We start from the raw sequence: 22,818 nt of genomic DNA on the forward strand, positions 1-22,818 counted from the left end.
CTATTTTTTCATTTTAATTGCATAACAGGCATGTTTTTTTCTTGTTTTTACTTTCACTGATGACAGAATTAGTACAGGCCAACAAACTCACAAGGTCTTGAGTGCAATGAAAATAAGGGGTATATTTTACTGCTCTCAATCTGCAAGAAGAATCAGTTATCTTTACCCAAAACATTTGTGTAAATTTAAAATGATCTTAAAAGTCTTTAGACAAAACTAAAAATGTCATCACATTCATCATAAGTGACCCCCCCCCTTTTTGATTTTAAACATTTGCTCTTACAAAAAGCTAATGCATTTATATTGCACTCAGATATGTCATGATATTGAAATACAGTTTTAGATATAAATTTGCACTTCAGGAAGTTTACATGCTTGATAGCTGTGCCTACCCATAATCCCATTCTAATCCTAAATTACTACTAGTGTGTACATTTAAAGGGTGAGTTTAATGTTTCTTTATGCTACAGTTTATGTAAAACAAAATAGATATTATGCCCTGCAAAAAGTAGCAAAAGATCAAGAGAAAGCTGAATCTTTGATGTAATTTCATACAGAGCTACCATTAGGGAAAGAGTGCATGTGCATATATGTGAGTAAACATGCAGTTGTTTTCTAAGAAATGCAGTAATCTTTGTATGGCTAGAAGAAAAGGATAATCTTTTTGTGATGGTTTCACAGTTGTAAAAATCTGTATTAAACTTTACTCTATCACACAACATATACTATGAAAAAAATTGAAGGCCATGTTATCAAAGTATGCAAGAACAGCAGCGATTGTCTTGGTTTTTACAGCATAGGTCAACTGGAAGGAAAGGAAAGCATATGATCTGAGTGGTACCTTACCTTTGAAAGTAGACCAGGTTATATCTTGAGTAAAATATATTGTTATTATTTTATGCAATAACTTTTTCTCAGTCACAATGCTTCAAATAAACAATCAAGCAGCATTGTCATTTCTTGTGTTTGTTTACTGCAAAGATGTCAAGATTCAAAACGGCAACATCCGAACCAGACACATAATATCATTCAGAAAGAATGGCTCCTGACTTGCATCAGAAATACTAGCGCCCCAACCACTGCAGACCCCCGCAACTCAACACAAAGGGCCAAAATGGTGTCAGGTGGGGCTTATGTTGATCTGCTGCCCATGCGCCACAAGCAGAGAGAGCGTCCCCTCACCAGGCCAAAAGACCCCTCAGGCCAAAAGTAGGTATCATGGGCAGTGTTCCCTCTAAGACAAGTTTTGTGAGCGGCCCAGCAGTGAACTGAAACAGTTAATTATAGCAGTTAGCAAACACTACATGATGCAGACTGCAAGCTGTGGTTCACTTATTAATTGTTTCACTGCTGGGCCACACAGAAATCTGGCCTTAGACGGGACACTGATCACAGACATCCTGCTATTTGTGGGGCAAGGCAGGAGTCATCCTGTTAAAATGTGGTCATAGTCATATGTTGGCAGTACTAATGAATACATTTAGAATTTTGACATTGAAATAGGAAACCAGTATGTTCATATGGCACATATGATCCCTGGCTGTAATGATTTAATTATGACACCATGCATGTACCCTACAAAACCATTTATAAGGAAGTCAAAACATTATGAAAATAAGTAGCAAATATACCATATGAGATTTGCATATGAACTTGAAAACAGCTTAGGGTATTTTAACAATTACAATCTCTAGCACTTACTATTAAACAGACAGATGGCTTTAAAAACTAGATTGCCCAATAGAATCCCCCGGGCATCTAGATGTATATATCAGTAGACTTTTTGTCACATATGATGATAGAGAAAATAATTAGCATTTAAAAAATGTAAAGGATGGTTTTAGAATAATATAAGAAAAATATAAAATCCATCATTCCCAAAGTCCACTCCTGTAAAGGAGATGATATAACAAACATCCACAATTCCATTTCAAATACTGCATGTGCTCAGTGGCAACTGTTCAAATTGGTTTAGTATCCCATAGTCTCCTATACACTTCATAGCAGAACATCCACTTCCAGTTCTGTTGTACATTTAAATGTTAACGTTATATTTGTTCATGAAATTAAGTGTATGTATTACCAAACGCTGCCAGTTTTAATTAAATCATTTACACTACTAACAGCTTTAGGTAACGAATGGCTTAAATTTATATAGAGCAATGGGTCATTTTCTATCATTGGTATGTGCTTTAAAGGGACTTAGTAGTTAAAAACTGGATATCATCCATGTTAAAGACCAGCATTTAAGCATGTTGATTTTTTCCTTTTCTTCTTTTGCTTGTAAAAATGTGAAGTGAAATCTGTAAAAATGTAAATTGAAGCTGATACATGCATATTTTCTTTAAATGTTCATTGTATCTGTCAGCCAATGAGCATTAGTAGGAAAAACCTGTCAGCCAATGAGCATTAGTAGGATGTTCTATCCACCAAAGTGCATTAGTAGGAAGTTCTATCCACCAATGCGCATTAGTAGGAAAAAACTGTCAGCCAATTAATGGAAAGTACACTGTTGTGTTTGTTTCAGTATGAAATGTTACTTCTTATTTTTCAGACCAAAAAGAAAAATCAATATTTTTAAACACTGCCATTTTACATGGATGTGTATGTACATTTAAAAAAAACTACTGGAATGCACTTGACTACTTTACGCTGGGTTCAGTGTATTAGTTCAATGATACAGGGATTGAATTTGTCCCGCGTTTTAATGAGAGTATTTGATACTATGTGGATTTTGTTTTAAATAATCATTTAAATCAGTAGTTCATTTAATCATGCTTTTTTTTTTTATAGATAAATATGACAAATTGTAGAAATAGTTATTGTTGGATAATTGATGAAAAATTAACTCACACAGATTATGACTCTTAAATACTCTTATATGACTTGGCTAGGAGTCAAGTGCATTTTTATGTAACATCAATACAATTAGTAATTCAATCTGAACAGAGTGTATGTTTAAATCACTCTCACTTTGAAATTAAACCACATTAAGCATAAGAAAATGACCAGTGTGTTGGAAAGAACATCACTGTCTGAAAGGGTTTTCAGCATGTTTCGAAATATATTGATCATTCTTAATAAATATTTAATCACATTAAAAGCAGCAGAGATTAATAGGGTTGGTAAAGGATTTATTAAGAACACACTTATCTGTCAGTGTTTTATGTTACTCATCGGTTCCCTGGTTGACCTCTTCATAAATCCAACAATATTTTGACTTTGTATTATTAGAGGTTATCTCAATCAAGTTACACTTCAAGCAGTAAAATGTGACTTCTGAATGAAGGTCTGCCAGACATAAAAAGCCAACAGGGGTCAGTTTCTCAAGTATAATTAGCTAAGAGCCAATCTTATATATGTACGTTTCTCAAGTTTTCCAGGGAATTGTATACTCTAAGTTGTTGACATCTTTGTTGGGAATATGGCATGGCAGATGTAGGTAAGCTGACAGGCTACATATAATTTAGGAGTACTATATTAATTAAAAAGACTGCCTGAGGGGAAATATTATTGAAAAAGTTTAAGGCCATTTGTGTTGGAGAATGCTCCATGGAAGTGTAAGGGGCTTTTTAAACATTAGCTTGCCAACTATGCCAATGATAGATTATCTACAATAATATGACGACATCAAGGTAAAAACAATAATACTAGTAATAATAATAAAATAAATATGTCTTTATGGCACATTCCAAACTTTGCAATCTTAGGACAATATCACATGAGGTGTTTATACCACAGCATTGATGAATTGATGGCTTTGTTTCTAAAGTAGTGATAGAAATCCTAAAATAGAGGGCTTATGAAAGCGATAACTATTTTAAAATATTCAAAACCATATCCTTAAAAAAAAGAACAAACTCTTCAAAACCTGAAGAATATTTTGTCCAACGGTTCTTCTAAAAATGGAGAAGACAGTCTTCAGTTCATTTGTTGACAACAACTGCAACAAAATCAGTTCTCATATCAAAGAATGTTACCTTTATTGTAATTGTTGCTATTATTTGATTGGCACAGTTTTTTTTATTGTAATGTCCACTTGTATTAGCTGTCCGTCTTGACTGTAATTGACTGTAATATTAGGTTAGTAAAAGAGATGGACATTGTGTAAATTATATTTTTATTCTGTAGTTTTTATGTTTAGTTTCGTTGTGTCTGTTTTAGGTATTATATTTTGTATTTCCATTGAAGAACAAAATAAAAAATGTGAGTGTGCAACATTTTTTTTTTTAATTCATTGGAGTCACATCTTGTTGTTACCCTGATAAAAGAAAAGCCCAGTCTTGGTTATTTTAATTTCCGTACTGTATTTAACATATAACTAGCAAGCGCATAAAATACTTTATTCAGCCCAATCTTCATTTATCTAGATTGTTTATTTTATTTCTAACTTCTTACCACCACCATCATGAGCTTCTTCAATATCCACACTTCCAGAAAATACTAGGAGGCTGATACGCTATCTCCTGTATATATACTGCCCAAACACTATCCCCTTTGACATCTCTGTACCAATAACTGCATCTTCACTTTGGCAGCGGAGGCAGTTGGATACTTCAATGAAATCATTAGAAAAATTAATCCAAAAACAAATCTGTCTTTGTCTTGATTTCAATGAAAATGATGTATTTTGCCTTTGCTTTTGTTTCAGTGAGCGCCAATGAGTAAACCTAAGCCATGAAAAAAAAAGCAAGGAAACCACAGAAAATTCAACTGCCTCTTTTTTTCTAAAAAGGAGAAAAAGAAACACCAAATTAAGAAGCCTACACAGTGACCTCATTCTTGCTACCTGTACGCAGATGCTGGCTTGGGAGATGACCAGGTATGAACTGAAGTTGTTCAATTGTGTTCTGCCTCTTGGCAGCAAAGGCTTGTCGTCGATTGGCTGTATGATTGACCATATCCCATGTGGTCTTGGGTGAGTTGGAAGATGTGGGATGAGAGTTCATCTTTATCATATGGTGACGGTCAAGCATTGGAGTGCTAGCACAGACGTTAGTGTGGGATAGTGCTTTTTGGTGGCCTAAACGCATCTCTTGAAAGGGTGTTTGTACACGATGATGTATTCTTTCAGGAGATAGCAGATGCTCTTGGGAATGCAAGACATCACGGGAAAGTAGACGCTCTTGAGAGATGAGATGATCTCTAGGTATGGTATAATCACGGTGAACTGGATAGTGATTGTCTGACAGGATGTGCTCCTGGGACATAACTCGCCTTGGTGTTTGTGATTTTTCCAGGTAACCATCACGATCATAGTTCATTTTCATAACATGAAGTGGAAGGGTTCCACGTGTTAGTTCTGCTAGGTGTTTTCTTTTAAGGTAGAAGTCATCCATATCTTTTTCTGATTAAAAAAAGACAATGAAATCACAAATCATAGTTACTTTTTTCTAAAACAACAGATGCACATGTTTCTATAGCAAACTTTAAAGCTTATGATGGTATCAAAAAAATTTATCGCTCTACCATACTAAACATTTGTCCTTGTATAATTGTAAATGTTAACTAAAAAATCTGTTTAAAACAATGCATATTCAAAACTATAAATACTTTATTTCTATAATCAGTTGATGAAGGTCCACGTTTCATCATGTGTGGGAATATTCCCATTTTAAGGAAGAAAAAGACACCCCAACAAAAAAAAGGTGAAAAAAGGGGTGTGGGGAGATAATAAAATATAACTTTTATTTACATATTTACTTAAAAGGGGGGAAAAAAACCAAACAATTAAAAACACACACAATATAGACTCATGCGTAAAGTAACCTTGTATATCTGTATATCAGATTGCCCTTTGTGAATAGGGAATAAGTTTGAAACCAGTATAGGAATCTGGACTAAAGGTGGTGTTGGTAACAGTTGGTCTCCAGATATACTAATTACATAGGTACACGATTATAAATATAATAGCACGGTTGATGAAACTGATTGATCAAAATTGATCTAGATTATATGTCATAAACTCATTTCAATATGGTTCACTATCATAGATTAAACAAGTATACGTCCAGTATCAATCTAGTGTATTTAATAGTTTTACAATCTAGCTCAAATCTGGTCTATATAAATTAAATCTATCTGCTGACCATTGCAGTTATAATGCAGGTTGCTAGTATCAGTGGTATAGTGATATAAATTATATATATATAATCATTATAGATTTGATTATGGAAATAATAAATATATATAATATATCATTGAATATGATACCACAACTTTGATAGTACACTGAATTTGTTTGGACAACAATAGTATATGTTAGGTTTGCATTGCAAGCTTCATTGATGTTTTTGTATATTAATTACATGTACATATGGGTAGTTTGACTATAAGTTTGGCAGTTTGTGCTCTTTATGAGTCTTACTGCAACTATATGTTTAACCTTGCAAAATGTATATGTTTCTTTATATTTTTACACCACTGTGAAAGTTTATGTATTTATATCTGTCTGTTTATAAATATTTTTGGCAGCGCTCTGTCAAATTATAATCTATATATAGATCTTATAAATATATTTAAGTATAGGTATTACAGATCTTATAAATATATTTAAGTATAGGTATTACAACAAAGATTGTCTATATGGAATATATTTGTGTTCAATCTATACATTGGAATTACAATTATGATGGTATTTTAACTATATTGTGATCTAGTTAGAGTGCCTGATATTTTGTTTTATGAATCAATACAATTATAGTTGTTTTTGTTAAGGAATAATACCCAATTTGTATATAGAATAAATCTATTTTGTAAGAAATAGAGACAGTGTTGCAAAGATTGTTAAATGTGTGTTTGATTCAATATATATATTATTTTGGAGTTATAATTCAAGTTGTAGCTAATTCACTGTTGCCACAAACTAATATAGTCATAATGTCATGCTTATGAATTGTATATTGGAGTTTCATTAAATTGCATTACACTTATTTTGTTGTATTAGTGTATACTTGTTAATGAGTGCCTAAAGGAGCTACAGTTGTGTCACTGCTATTGAAGTACAAGCTACTAAATATAACGTTTTTATAGATTTATAGATAAGGTCAACTGTTTGCACAATCTCAGTCTTAATTGTACAAATGTATGGTGTGCAATAGATATATTAATCTTACGAATTTTGTAATATAGGTTTGTTTGCTAATAGCTTGCTATTTCAAAAGTTAACTTGCTGGAGTTTGAGTAGTCCCTGGAATTGCGGTTTGTATACTGCTATCTCAGCACTTTAAATATAAATACAGCCACACTATGCACTCAATTGAATACGTAACCATAGAGTGTAGACATTCTGTTGTTCAAAGTCTCATTTGTTTGTTTTAAATTGTTAAATAAATCGTTCAGCTATGTTGTTACTGAAACTTTACTGCCCAATTACCAACAGGTTTTTAAATTCAAACACTGCCTTTGTCAGTTTTAACAAGCGTTCTAAGCAGCTGTTTGTAATAATGTGTTATATTTAATAAAGGTATCCGGTTCTTATACGATATTATTAGGTTTTAAATAAGTTTTTCCTAAGTCACAATTGCGGCTAATTAAAAAAGGAGTTCCCCTTGACTCCTAAGTCCCTAACATGTTTCGCCGGTACACCCGGCTTTTCAAAGGGTATAACTTGTCCACCAATCCCCTGGTTTAAGATGAATGTAGATCCTTGGCATCGTGCTTGTAATGCCTAGGGTGGGCTTGTCTACTGGAAGCAAGTTGCTGCAGCTGATTTAAGCACAGTGTACTGAGTTGCTGCAAGGTAAGTACCTGCACCTTCATATGCCACCGGCTATTAGTATGAACATGTTCACATGCTTCACATAGTTTGGAGACATATATTTATACACCGTACACCTTATACAGTCTATAGAACTTTTGGGCACTTTGTTTTTTTGAGGTTACTGTTGCTTTTAACTTAGTGCGGTCTACTTCTAAGCTTCTGGTCCATCAGCAGATCATCTACAAGGGAGTTAATTTACTGCACTCTAGAGTGTGCAAGGGATTTCACACTAATAAAGTTGCTCCCAGGAGAGTTCATATGAACTTTCTCAAAGCCTTAAGGATTATTTTCACTATGCTATTAGTGAGGATTTAGCGTGCTTGTTTATGCATAATAAACACAGGAACTAGCCACTGTGATCTTCAAACGCCTATATTTCATATATTGGTGGCTGGAGGTGCTATGTATCAAAACAAATTGATTACAATTTCAGTAAAAAAATACTGACGAAAAGGGTACCATATAAGCACTCAGATGTTCCTAATCAAGGGCTAGATTATGAGTGGAGCGCAAACATTTATGAGTTGAAAGTAAACGCGATCACTTGAGCACAATAACTCTTTATGCTAGAATAATTACCGAAACTTCAGAGTTGCGATATAAAGGCTCAAAGATATAAGATCTCAGGTGTTAAAAAAAAGGCAGACAAAGGGTTTTAACATAGACATACATACATATATATATATATATATATATATATATATATATATGTCTAAAGATGAATATTTATGTATATATATATATATATATTTTTAAGTTTTTATTGATGTTAACATTAAAAGTACAGACAATGTAAGGCATGAATTGACAGAGATAAAAGTTATAGTGCCTGCACACAATGACAATATACTTATTCAATTGTAGAAGTAACAAGTTCTGCAATAGTCTTAGTTGTGCGCAACAACAATAACTAGAAAAAAAACCATGTGTATACAATGCCAAAACATATAAAAACACACAGACTGAGGTAAAAAAAAGTGGCAACAATATGATAATATGCAGAACTAAATAGGTTAGACAAGCCTAAAACCTCAGGTTTTTTTCAAATTTACCATGTTTTAGATTATGTCAAAGCGCTTCCCAGAGTATAAGAAAAAAATAGAAACAAAAAATACCCCAACCAAAAAAAATAATTGGTGGCCACTATTGGACCACAGACATGAGATATAGATGAGGGGTCAAGATTAGGGAAAATGTTAACAGGGCCACCCTTGGACCCAATCAAATGAACGGATATTACTAATAACATTCTAAATTTCTATAGTAAGGGAAAATTAAATGGAAAGGGCCACTTTTGGACCCAATATCAAATGTAATCTTATAAAATCCACTTCATGTATGATAACTGAAGAGCTCATCCTCCTCCTCAATGTCAGAGGCCTCTCTTGGACCTCAATAATACACTTACAGATACAATTAAAAGGGAGGGGATTTATATCTATAGTAAGGGGAAAACTAAATGGGAAGGGCCACTTTTGGACCCAATATAGATTCTAGGGAACCCTTCTAACTTTTAAATAACCCATAATCTAAGGAATGTAGCCCAAATAGAATAACATGGCTCCTCATAGTCCACCTATATTGAGGTTACATAGGATGGGCATTATATGGGGTTATAAGAATTATATATTTGCTCTCTATTATGGTATTATATCAACACATCAAAAAACAACCCTGGCCACTATTAGGCCTCCAAAGAACCAAATAATATTATTTTAATTTTAACATCCTAAAAATAACATTCATGAATAGGATTCTTTATCTTATACCGGCCCTTTCTGGGCTTCTAAGGATAGTGAAACATTTTTGTATATGCATCTCTACATTGAGACCCACACATACAGCAATTAGTTCTCCAATAAACCATATAAGTTGTGTACTCTCTATTAGGGTATTATATCAACACTTCTAAGTATGTTTATCTCCCAGAAATAAGAAGACACAGATATTTTAACAAAGGCACTAGCACTAGCTACCGTTATAATGAAACACTCATGTATATGAACCACTATATTGAGTATCGCACATAAAGCTTTCAGTTTTCGAATGAACTACATAAATTGTATAATTTTCTAATTTACTAATTTTCCCCCCATACCCAGCGAAGCCACTTTTGGACCTTAATGAAAGATATGCACTAAAGGAGGAGAACTGTCTTTTGTACAACAGATACAGTGATATTAGCCCTTAACAAGGTCTTAAACATCTAGTGGACGCCACTGTCTCTCCTAGTGGCTGGAGCAGAGTCAGGCTTCCCCTACTAACCGTTTTAACTCATTTTGTACTGTAAAGTGAGAGTTATGTATATATCTAAGTAAGGGCCAATGGTCCTAAAAATATAACAGCACAGACACCTGCAAAATGTCATAGTAAATCAAGGCTAAACTAAAAGTGACCACACGGGCAGGTAATCTTAACATATTGGCCAAGGTATATAGACTCTGAGCTAGCAGTAAGCGCAGGGGCCTAACAATGTTAAAAATGCTAACATGGGTCTCAGCATCGAGTAGAACATCTCTTAGGATAATGTCCAAGAGCTAAGCTCAGGGAAGCATGCAGTTCATGATTAAAATACTGAATCAGACCTGGCACTCCGGGGTCCGCCATTATACTGGATGCGTCATCCAACACCGACTCTGTCCTGAGAACCTCCTGATAAGAAATCCATCCAGTTTGGAGCTGAGTCTTTATTTGAGTCCAGCGCACGCCACATCTCTAGGCCACAGCTTATGTAGAATCCCAGGGTAATAGAGTAACATCGGGCTACCAGCACCCGGTACTCACCGCAAAGCCATACACTGGGGAGCCGTCCGCTCTCCCCCGCATGACTAAGCAAGCTGCAGCAATCTGGATATCCCCATTAGAATAGTTGCTATGGACCTCCGCTATGTCTTTCTTGTTGGTAATAGACCCTCTGATCACAGTCATTTTCTTCTCAGGTAATTTATATTCCTGCTGAGCCCCTGGTTCACATGTGCCTCTCAAGCTTTCCTCTCCAGGGTTAGCCTCCCGCTGCTCCCTCTCACGCATAGACCATTTCCGGTTGTGTGACACGCAAGGAGATACGGCCCGAAACCGGAAATGACACCTTGCGTGTCACACAACCGGAAATGGTCTATGCGTGTCACACTACACGGAAGTGTTTGAAGCAGAAACAGAGCGGATGAATAGTATCACAGCATTTGGACTCTATATAAGGTGAGGGCCTTCAGCTATACATTAAACTCTGATGAAGAAGGGAGTTATACGGATTTAACCCTTCGAAACGCATAAGGTTACTAATGTTTGATGGGAAGGACTACCCCCATTAGGAATACCGGAACTTTTGTTTGAACCTTTGTGTATATATATTTGTGTAATAGAGAATTGAGGGATACGACTTGTCTGTATTTTAAGCACATTTCCTGCTCTATTTTACGCGCTGTCTTCATACCTCATGTGTTGAGGATTTTAAATGTGAGTTTAAATTATCAGCTTGTTTTTAAATGAGTGTTCATTAAAACGGTTTTACACTATGTGCTCTTATTTGTCTTTCTTTGCATAACGGTGACGGAGATCGAAAGTTCCCATCTACCTGAGAATACAAGATTACAAGTGGCACGTTGAATTCTGAGCACAGACAAGTGGTTTACTATTGGAGCTCGCACACAAAGACATCTATTGTCCGGTTGATCCATACTTCAGGGGGTACCAAGCTTCTCAACGATACTGATTCATCCTTACCTCATAGGATTGAGGTTGCTTAAAGTAAGTGTACATCCAAGGGGGAGAGATTTATGAAGATACGGATATAAACATCTACTGAATGCGTTGCAGCATTTCTGGACTTTGTACATTTATTAACATTATTATTAATATTTATTCTTAACACTGACTGTATTTTATATTTACTTTTGTTGCTGGTTTATGATACAGTGTGGACTGAATAATATCAGGCTCTTCTACACTCTGTTGCACTAAGCGCCATCCTGCTACTCTTTTGTTCTTATATATATATATATACGTATATAAATATATATATATATATATATATATATATATATATATATATATATATATAAAAGTGCATTGGAGCCCTTTGCCGTTAAGTAGATGAAAACAGGTAAAAGCATATTTATACAATATCTATATTTAATAAAGTGTTCTACTGTGTATTTACTATAAATATTTCACATTTCAATGTTCTGCACATAGCAGAATATGTTACATGTATTTATAAATAGATATTCTTATATATATATATATATATATATATATATATATATATATATATATCTTTACTTATATATAATCATGTTTGTATATATATATATATATATATATAAAATTATTATACTTATATATATATACTGTATATATATTTATGAATATATAGAACATATTATTCTATGTGACATTGGAATGTGAAATGTTCATGCAAATGAGAATATGCAATCGGGTTTGTGCGAGAGTGGGGTGTTTTCTTCCACTTTTTTTTCTCCATTGACTTCTACAGGGCAAATCGTGAACGTGCATGTGATATTCCAAGTTTGGCTTTTTGCACTTGTCAGGTTAGTGCATGAGCGAAAACAGTTTACTTTCAACTCATAAAATGAATGCAACCTGACAAGCTCAAACATCTTACTTCTAGCACAATTAACGCTCAAGCGGGAGCGTTAATTTGTGCTCCACTCATAATCTGACACAAAATGTTTTGGTACATGGTGAGTAAAAACAAAAATGGGTTTGTGTTTTAAAAACAGCCATGATAGAATAACTAGTGGGTTTTAGATAGTTGTATATTAAATGATCATAAAGTGATGTGACTTATAATGTCAATAGATTATTAATACAGTCTTAACAACAATTTATTTATATTTCCAATAATTCTTTAACCCCTTAGTGACCGGAGCACTTTTCCATTTGTTGACCGTTTGGGACCAAGGCTATTTTTACATTTCTGCGGTGTTTGTGTTTAGCTGTAATTTTCCTCTTACTCATTTACTGTACCCACACATATTATATACCGTTTTTCTCGTCCTTAATTGGACTTTCTAAAGATACCATTATTTTCATCATATCTTATAATTTACTATTAAAAAAATTATAAAATATGAGGAAAAAATGGAAAAAAAACAATTTTTTCAAACTTTGACCCCCAAAATCTGTTGCACATCTACAACCACCCAAAAACACCCATGCTAAATAGTTTCTAAATTTTGTCCTGAGTTTAGAAATACCCAATGTTTACATGTTCTTTGCTTTTTTTGCAAGTTATAGGGCACTAAATAAACGTAGCACTTTGCTATTTCCAAACCACTTTTTTTCAAAATTAGCGCTAGTTACATTGGGACACTGATATCTGTCAGGAATCCCTGAATATCCTTTAACATGTATATATATATATATATATATATATATATATATATATATATATATTTAGAAGACATCCCAAAGTATTGATCTAGGCCCATTTTGGTATATTTCATGCCACCATTTCACCGCCAAATGCGATTTTCACAAACTTTAGGTTTCTCACTGAAATTATTTACAAACAGCTTGTGCAATTATTGCACAAATGGTTTTAAATGCTTCTCTGGGATCCCCTTTGTTCAGAAATAGCAGACATATATGGCTTTTACGTTGCTTTTAGGTAATTAGAAGGCCGCTAAATGCCACTGCGCACCACACATGTATTATGCGCAGCAGTGAAGGGGTTAATTAGGGAGCATGTAGGGAGCTTGTAGGGTTAATTTTAGCTTTAGTGTAGTGTAGTAAACAACCCCAAGTATTGATCTATGCCCATTTTGGTATATTTCATGCCCCCATTTCACCGCCAAATGCGATCAAATTAAAAAAAACTTTAAATATTTCACAATTTTAGGTTTCTCACTGAAATTATTTACAAACAGCTTGTGCAATTATGGCACAAATTGTTGTAAATGCTTCTCTGGGATCCCCTTTGTTCAGAAATAGCAGACATATATGGCTTTGGCATTGCTTTTTGGTAGTTAGAAGGTCGCTAAATGCAGCTGCGCATCACACGTATATTATGTCTAGCAGTGAAGGAGTTAATTAGGTAGCAGGGTTAATTTTAGCTTTAGTGTAGAGATCAGCCTCCCACCTGACACATCCCACCCCCTGATCCCTCCCAAACAGCTCCCTTCCCTCCCCCACCCCACAATTGTCCCCGCCATCTTAAGTACTGGCAGAAAGTCTGCCAGTACTAAAATAAAAGTTTTTTGGGGGGTTTTAGGTTTTTTTTTAAAAAAAAATAATAATTCTTCTGCTGTGTAGGACCCCCCTTAGCCCCCAACCTCCCTGATCCCCCCCAAACAGCTCTTTAAACCCCCCCCCCCCCTGCCTTTATTGTGCACCATATTGGGTACTGGCAGCTGTCTGCCAGTACCCAGTTTGAAAAATAATAATGTATTTAATTTTTTTTATTTTATTAAATATTTTTGTAGTGTAGCTGCCCCCCCCTCAACATCCAACCCCCCACCCTCTCCCAGATGCCTTGATTTGAAAATCCCACCCTCCCCAGTCCTCTCTCCCACCCTCCAGATCTACAGCATATTGATGCTGTTTGCACGCGCACGCACCCGCACAAGATCCCTCCTCCACCAATAACTGCCCACCGGCCTCCCTGGATGAGCTCCCACCCACCAACGCTAACGGCTATCGATAGCCGATGCAGAGAGGGCCACAGAGTGGCTCTCTCTGCATCGGATGGCTAAAAACAGTTATTGCAGGATGCCTCAATATTGAGGCATCACTGCAATAACATGAAAGCAGCTGGAAGATATCAGGATCGCTTCCACTGCTTTCAAAGACCAACGACGTATGGGGTACGTCCTTGGTCATTAACTGCATTTTTTTGCAGGACGTACCCCATACGTTGTTGGTCGTTAAGGGGTTAAATACAAAGCAAAAAGAGTGGCTATTTAAGAATATTTGTAAACTGAAAGTAGTTTCTTTATCTCTGTGTTTTCCACTGTTTGCCCAAGTCTGCTGGAGAATAGTGATGTCGCGAACCTAAAATTTTCGGTTCGCGAACGGCGGACTCGAACTTCCGGTATTGTTCGCGAATGCGTGAACCGCCATTGAATTCAATAGGCAGGCGAACTTTAAAACCTACAAGGACTCTTTCTGGCCACAATAGTGATGGAAAAGTTGTTTCAAGGGTACTAACACCTGGACTGTTGCATGCTGGAGGGGGATCCCTGGCAAAACTCCCATGGAAAATTACATAGTTGATGCAGAGTCTGCTTTTAAGCCATAATGGGTCTAAATCAACTAACATTACCAAAGTGGCTGTCTCAAAACATCCCGGACAGAAGATAGATTGATAGTGATAGATAGGATAGATAGATATACATAGATTGATAGTTAGATAGAATCGATAGAAGAGAAATAGATAGATTTGTTAGATATATAATTACCCTAATAAATTCTAATAATCAAACATGCGTTCTTGGACCCAACTAGCTTGTGTTAATTAGTACTTTTCTTAGCACTTTAATCCCTGTCCCCCCCCCCCTATCGGGGGAGTTCTATATGGCCTGCCAGATTACCCTGAAAAATTATAATAATAAGACATGTGGTCTGCTACCTATTTTAACGAGGTTGTGTTTTAAGTACTACCATTCTTAGCACTTTAATCTCTGTAACTCCCCCTATTTGGTGAGGTCTATACGGCCTGGATGATTACCCATACAAAATATAATAATAAGACATCTGCTCTTGGTCTGCGACCCATGGTAACTATGTTGTGTTAATTAGTAATGTCCTTCGCATTTTAATAGCTGTTACTCATACTCACCCTATCGGTGGAGGTCTATATGGCCTGCATGATTACCCTTACAAAATATAACAACCAAACATATGCTCTGGGACCCATGGTAAGTAGGTTGTGTTAAGTAGTACTGTTCTTTGCATTTTCATACCTGTTACAACACCAAATGGTGGCAGGTCTATCTGGCCTTCATGATTAGCTACACCCAAACCCAAAAAAAAGCCGAGTGGTCTTAGACTAACACCCATGGCTAACTCGGTTGTTTCAATTAGTACTATTCTTAGCACTTTCATCCCTGTTACGGGCGGTCTACATGGCCATCATGATTAGCCAAACAAAATACTACAATCCAACCTTTGCTCAGTCTTCATAGGCCCTTCATTGTCTGTATTTTGATAGTACAGTTCTTATTATTTTTATAGCTGATACAACACCGAATGGTGGCAGCTCTATATGGCCTGCATGATTAGCCGCACCCAATACAAAAATAAATCCAAGCGGTCTTGGACTAACACCCATGGCTAACTCTGTTGTTTCAAGTAGTACTATTCTTAGCACTTTCATCTCATCATCCCTGTTACTTCCAGGACTCTCGGTGGTGGTGGTCTACATGGCCATCATGATTAGCCTAACCAAATACTACAATCCAACCTTGGCTCAGTCTTCCTAAGGCCCTTCATTGGCTGTATTTTGGTAGTACTGTTCTTATTAGTTTAATAGCTGATACGACACCGAATGTTGTCAGCTCTATATGGCCTGCATGAATAGCCGCACCCAAAGCCAAAAAAAAGCCAAGCGGTTTTGCACTAACACCCATGGCTAACTCTGTTGTTTCAAGTTCTACTATTCTTAGCTCTTTCATCTCATCCCTGTTACTTCCAGGACTCGCGGTGGTGGTGGTCTACATGGCCATCATGATTAGCTTAACCAAATACTACAATCCAACCTTGGCTCAGTCTTCCTAAGGCCCTTAATTGGCTGTATTTTGGTAGTACTGTTCTTATTAGTTTAATAGCTGATACGACACAGAATGTTGTCAGCTCTATATGGCCTGCATGAATAGCCGCACCCAAAGCCAAAAAAAAGCCAAGCGGTTTTGCACTAACACCCATGGCTAACTCTGTTGTTTCAAGTTCTACTATTCTTAGCTCTTTCATCTCATCATCCCTGTTACTTCCAGGACTCTCGGTGGTGGTGGTCTACATGGCCATCATGATTAGCCTAACCAAATACTACAATCCAACCTTGGCTCAGTCTTCCTAAGGCCCTTCATTGGCTGGATTTTGGTAGTACTGTCATCCTTTTGAATAATAGATTACAGGAAAGGCATTGATTTTAGAATCCCAGAGATCATTTATATGACCCGTGAAATAAAAAAAAAAATTCATTAGATACCCGTTACACAATTATTTATCCTCAGGCCTTTTTAATACGAGGGTCCCGGAGCCTCAAACGAAACAACAGCATGAAAGAGGAGATATGTCATCCTTTTGAATAAAAGATTACAGTAAAGGCATTGATTTTAGAAACCCACAGATCATTTATATGACCCGTGTAATAGAAAAAAACATTCATTAGACACCGGTTACACTTATTTATCCTCAGGCCTTGTTAATACGAGGGTCCCGGAGCCGCAACCGAAACAACAGCATGAAAGAGGACATATGTCATCCTTTTGAATTATAGATTACAGGAAAGGCATTGATTTTAGAAACACTGAGATAATTACTTGCAACCGGGAAATAAAAAAAAAACATTGAACAGACACCCAGTACACTTTATTATCCATAGTCCTTTTCAGCAGAGGCTCCAGGACCCTCAACAAAAACAAGAGCAGGGAGCTGGGCATAGGAGTACAATGGAGTGTGACAATAATAATCTGAAGGTGAAGATTGCATAGTTGTGGCATTTTAATTTTGTTATCGTGGGAACTTAGTACTTGCAATGACCTTGCTCTGGTGAATCCATATCGCAAATGTGTTATTTAAGGCACTGTTTGTCTATTTTTTTGAATATCAGCATTTGGTAAATGAAGCTCAACTTAAGGCTAGTGAGAAACGACCTTTCTTCTGGCTGTTTGCAAATGTTGTGGCTCTGGACAAACATGTGAATAAGGGGCCATCAGCCATATTCTGCACGCAACCTCTTTGATGATTGACGATAAACATGTGTCACCTGCAAGCAGAGCTTGTTACTTCTGTCTAAATCATCTTCCTGGTATGGACAGGCCACTGTTTCCCACAGCAAGTACGAATTTTGAAATACAAGATTGTCTTGAGTATGGTAGGAAACCAAAGTTTATTTAATTCTGTACTATCTATCACCACAAAAAATGAACTTCTTGAAGCAACGAAAATGACAGCAATTTCATGTGCTTATGGATGACAAGGACGTCCTGTCCTGTGGTGCACAGAGATGGAGACGATTTTTGCCCTTCCTGTACACTACCCAGATGTCTCAAACATCACCAGAAACACAATACAGCCACTCTTGTGAAGTTCCTGGAGTGTTCCGGTAGCCATCTCTTTGCGCTCCTAAAGGAATACTTTATCAGTGTTTTTGTATACATCCGACAACAGCTTCGGAGACTGTGGTGACGCACATGTTATTTACTGTTGTTCCAGCTGTGGCAATATCAATTGGCATGAAAAAGTTAAGATTTGTGGGTTGGGGAGCCTATAGCTGTTAAGGTAGGACGTGTGTTTGAGGAGCTCCAGGTCTTACAAGTTACTTTGGAGTTAGTTTTCAACCTTAATTTAATTTTCTTTTTGGGATTCATAGTCACACTTTCTGGGGCTATCCAAGAGGAGCCTGGTAAAAGCAGTAGTAGTCACCCCTTATATCAACGGGTACGGAGACCTGTTTTTTGCCTTTCCAATATTGCGCCGGTCCACAAACTAATCCTGAATGAAAAAAAAAACCCTTAAAATTTGGACTAGTGACGCACATTTTATGCACGCTGTGGCAATTGCAATTTGCAATAAAAATAATCTGCTAACAACAACCACTACCTACGACCACACCTGACTCCTGAAGTCATGCTTCAGTTATTAAGTCAAGTTAAATAAAAAATAAAAAAAAATTTATGCTCAGCAGAGGCTCCAGGACCCTCGACAAAACCAGCAGCAGGAAAGAGGACATATGGCATCCTTTTGAAAAAATGATTATAGGAAAGGCATTGATTTCAGAAACACAGAGATCATTAGTTGCAAACGGTAAATAGAAAAAAACATTGATTAGACACCCAGTACACTTATTTTTCATTAGGCCTTTTTAATAAGATTAAGAGGCTCCCGGAGCCTCAACAGAAACAACAGCATTAAAAAGTACATATGGCATCCTTGTGAATAATAGATTACAGGAAAGGCATTGATTTTAGAAACCCGTGGATAATTTTTTGCAACCATGAAATCTAAAAAAACATAGATTAGACACCCAGTACACTTCTTTATCCTTAGGCCTTTTAAGCATAGGCTCCAGGACCCTCAACAAAACCAGCAGCAGGAAAGAGGACATATGGCATACTTTTGTAAATTAGATTACAGGAAAGGCATTGATTTTAGAAACACAGAGATCATTTATATGACCAGTGAAATAGAAAAAAAAATGATTGGACACCCAGTACACTTCTTTATCCTTAGTCCTTTTAAATACGAGGGTCCCGGAGCCTCAACAGAAACAACAGCATGAAAGAGGACATATGTCATCATTTTGAATAATAGATTACAGGAAAGGCATTGATTTTAGAATCCCACAGATCATTTATATGACCCGTGAAATAGAAAAAAACATTGATTAGACACCCAGTACACTTATTTATCCATAGGCCTTTTTAGCAGAGGCTCCAGGACCCTCAACAAAAACAAGAGCAGGGAGGTGGGCATAGGAGTACAATGGAGTGTGACAATAATAATGTGAAGGGGAAGATTGCGGAGTTGTGTCATTTTAATTTTGTTATTGTGGGAAATACTTGCAATGACCTTGCTCTGGTGAATCCATATTGCAAATGTGTTTTTTAAGGCACTGTTTGTCTATTTTTTGAATATCAGCATTTGGTAATTGAAGCTCAACTTAAGGCTGGTGAGAACCGACCTCTCTTCTGGCTGTTTGCAAATGTTGTTGCTCTGGACAAACATGTGAATAAGGGGCCATCAGCAATATTCTGCACGCAACCCCTTTGATGATTGACGATAAACATGTGTCACCTGCAATCAGAGCCCGTTACTTCTGTCTAAATCATCTTCCTGCTATGGACAGCCCACTGTTTCCCACAGCAAGTCCGAAGCTTGAACTACAAGATTGTCTTGAGTATGGTAGGAAACCAAAGTTTATTTAATTCTGTACTATCACCACAAAAACTGAACTTCTTGAAGCAACGAAAATGCCAGCAATTTCATGTGCTTATGGATGACAAGGACGTCCTGTCCTGTGGTGCACAGAGATGGAGAGGATTTTTGCCCTCCCTGTACACTACCCAGATGTCTACAACATCACCAGAAACACAAGACAGCCACTTTTGTGAAGTTCCTGGAGTGTTCCGGTAGCCATCTCTTTGCGCCCCAAAAGGAATTCTTTATTGTTGTTTTTGTATACATCCGACAATAGCTTCGGAGACTGTGGTGACACACATGTTAGTTACTGTTGTTCCAGCTGTGGCAATATCAATTGGCATTAAAAAGGTAAGATTTGGGTGGGCGGAGCCTATACCTGTTGCGGTAGGACGTGTGTTTGAGGAGCTCCAGGTCTTACAATTTACTTAGGAGTAATTTTTCAACCTTAATTTAATTTTCTTTTTGGGATTCATACTCACACTTTCTGGGGCTATCCAGCACTAGTAGTCACCCCTTATATCAACGGGTACGGAGACCTGTTTTTTGCGTTTCCAATATTGCGCCGTACCCCAAACTAATCCTGAATGAAAAAATAAAATAAAATTTGGACTAGTGACGCACATTTTATGCACGCTGTGGCAATTGCAATTTGCAATAAAAATAATCTGCTAACAACAACCACTACCTACGACCACACCTGACTCCTGAAGTCATGCTTCAGTTATTAAGTCAAGTTAAATTATTTTTTTTTTCTTTATTATGCGCAGCAGAGGCTCCAGGACCATCGACAAAACCAGCAGCAGGAAAGAGGACATATGGCATCCTTTTGAAAAAATGATTATAGGAAAGGCATTGATTTCAGAAACACAGAGATCATTAGTTGCAACCGGTAAATCGAAAAAAAACATTGATTAGACACCCAGTAAACTTATTTTTCATTAGGCCTTTTTAATAAGAGGCTCCCGGAGCCTCAACCGAAACAACAGCATCAAAAAGTACATATGGCATCCTTGTGAATAATAGATTACTGGAAAGGCACTGATTTTAGAAACCCGTGGATAATTTTTTGCAAACGTGAAATCTAAAAAAACATAGATTATACACCCAGTACACTTCTTTATCCTTAGGCCTTTTTAGAAGAGTCTCCAGTAGCCTCAACAGAAACAACAGCATGAAAGAGGACATATGGCATCCTTGTGACTAATAGATTACAGGAAAGGCATTGATTTTAGAAACCCAGAGATAATTTGTTGCAACCGGGAAATCTAAAAAAAATGGATTAGACAACCAGGACACTTATTTATCCTTAGGCCTTAGTAGCAGAGGCTCCAGGACCCTCAACAAAACCAGCAGCAGTAAAGTGGACAAATGGCATCCTTTAGAAAAATAGATTTCTGGAAAGGCATTGATTTTAGAAACACAGAGATCATTAGTTGCAACCGTGCAATCTCTAAAAAATTGGATTATACACCAAGTACACTTATTTATCCTTAGGCCTTTTTCGCAGAGGCTCCAGGACCCTCCACAAAACCAGCAGCATGAAAGAGGACATATGGCATCCTTTAGAAAATTAGATTACAGAAAATGCATTGATTTTAGAAACACAGAGATCATTAGTTGCAACCGGGAAATCGCAAAAAACTTCGATTATACACCAAGTACACTTATTTATCCTTAGGCCTTTTTAGCAGAGGCTCCAGGACCCTCCACAAAACCAGCAGCATGAAAGAGGACATATGGCATCCTTTAGAAAATTAGATTACAGGAAAGGCATTGATTTTAGAAACACAGAGATCATTAGTTGCAACCGTGCAATCTCAAAAAACTTGGATTATACACCAAGTACACTTATTTATCCTTAGGCCTTTATCGCAGAGGCTCCAGGACCCTCCACAAAACCAGCAGCATGAAAGAGGACATATGGCATCCTTTAGAAATTTATATTACAGTAAAGGCATTGATTTTAGAAACACAGAGATCATTAGTTGCAACCGTGAAATCTAAAAAAACATAGATTATACACCCAGTACACTTCTTTATCCTTAGGCCTTTTTAGAAGAGTCTCCCGTAGCCTCACCAGAAACAACAGCATGAAAGAGGACATATGGCATCCTTGTGACTAATAGATTACAGGAAAGGCATTGATTTTAGAAACCCGGAGATAATTTGTTGCAACAGGGAAATCTACAAAAAAATGGATTAGACAACCAGGACACTTATTTATCTTTAGGCCTTAGTAGCAGAGGCTCCAGGACCCTCAACAAAACCAGCAGCAGTAAAGAGGACATATGGCATCCTTTAGAAAAATAGATTTCTGGAAAGGCATTGATTTTAGAAACACAGAGATCATTAGTTGCAACCGTGCAATCTCTAAAAAATTGGATTATACACCAAGTACACTTATTTATCCTTAGGCCTTTTTCGCAGAGGCTCCAGGACCCTCCACAAAACCAGCAGCATGAAAGAGGACATATGGCATCCTTTAGAAAATTAGATTACAGGAAAGGCATTGATTTTAGAAACACAGAGATCATTAGTTGCAACCGTGAAATCGCAATAAACTTCGATTATACACCAAGTACACTTATTTATCCTTAGGCCTTTTTAGCAGAGGCTCCAGGACCCTCCACAAAACCAGCAGCATGAAAGAGGACATATGGCATCCTTTAGAAAATTAGATTACAGGAAAGGCATTGATTTTAGAAACACAGAGATCATTAGTTGCAACCGTGAAATCGCAAAAAACTTCGATTATACACCAAGTACACTTATTTATCCTTAGGCCTTTTTAGCAGAGGCTCCAGGACCCTCCACAAAACCAGCAGCATGAAAGAGGACATATGGCATCCTTTAGAAAATTAGATTACAGGAAAGGCATTGATTTTAGAAACACAGAGATCATTAGTTGCAACCGTGAAATCTAAAAAAACATAGATTATACACCCAGTACA

At 36.7% G+C, this 22,818-nt stretch overlaps 1 protein-coding gene across 2 annotated transcripts in view; it reads right to left on the reverse strand.

The window, feature by feature from the left end:
• Positions 1-3,958: 3,958 nt before the first annotated feature.
• Positions 3,959-22,818, reverse strand: part of SHISA7 (shisa family member 7) — a 167,053-nt gene continuing 148,193 nt past the window's right edge. Inside the window, exon 6 of one of the 2 annotated variants that reach the window (XM_053689921.1) lies at positions 3,959-5,347. In XM_053689921.1, coding sequence (XP_053545896.1) covers positions 4,764-5,347 — 584 coding nt within the window. In that variant the 3' untranslated portion in view covers positions 3,959-4,763. The remainder of the gene's footprint in view (positions 5,348-22,818) is intronic. The other variant, XR_008399035.1, reaches the window with a different exon arrangement.

The sequence above is a fragment of the Bombina bombina genome, chromosome 8, assembly GCF_027579735.1.
Source record: "Bombina bombina isolate aBomBom1 chromosome 8, aBomBom1.pri, whole genome shotgun sequence".
Taxonomy (NCBI): Eukaryota; Metazoa; Chordata; class Amphibia; order Anura; family Bombinatoridae; genus Bombina; species Bombina bombina.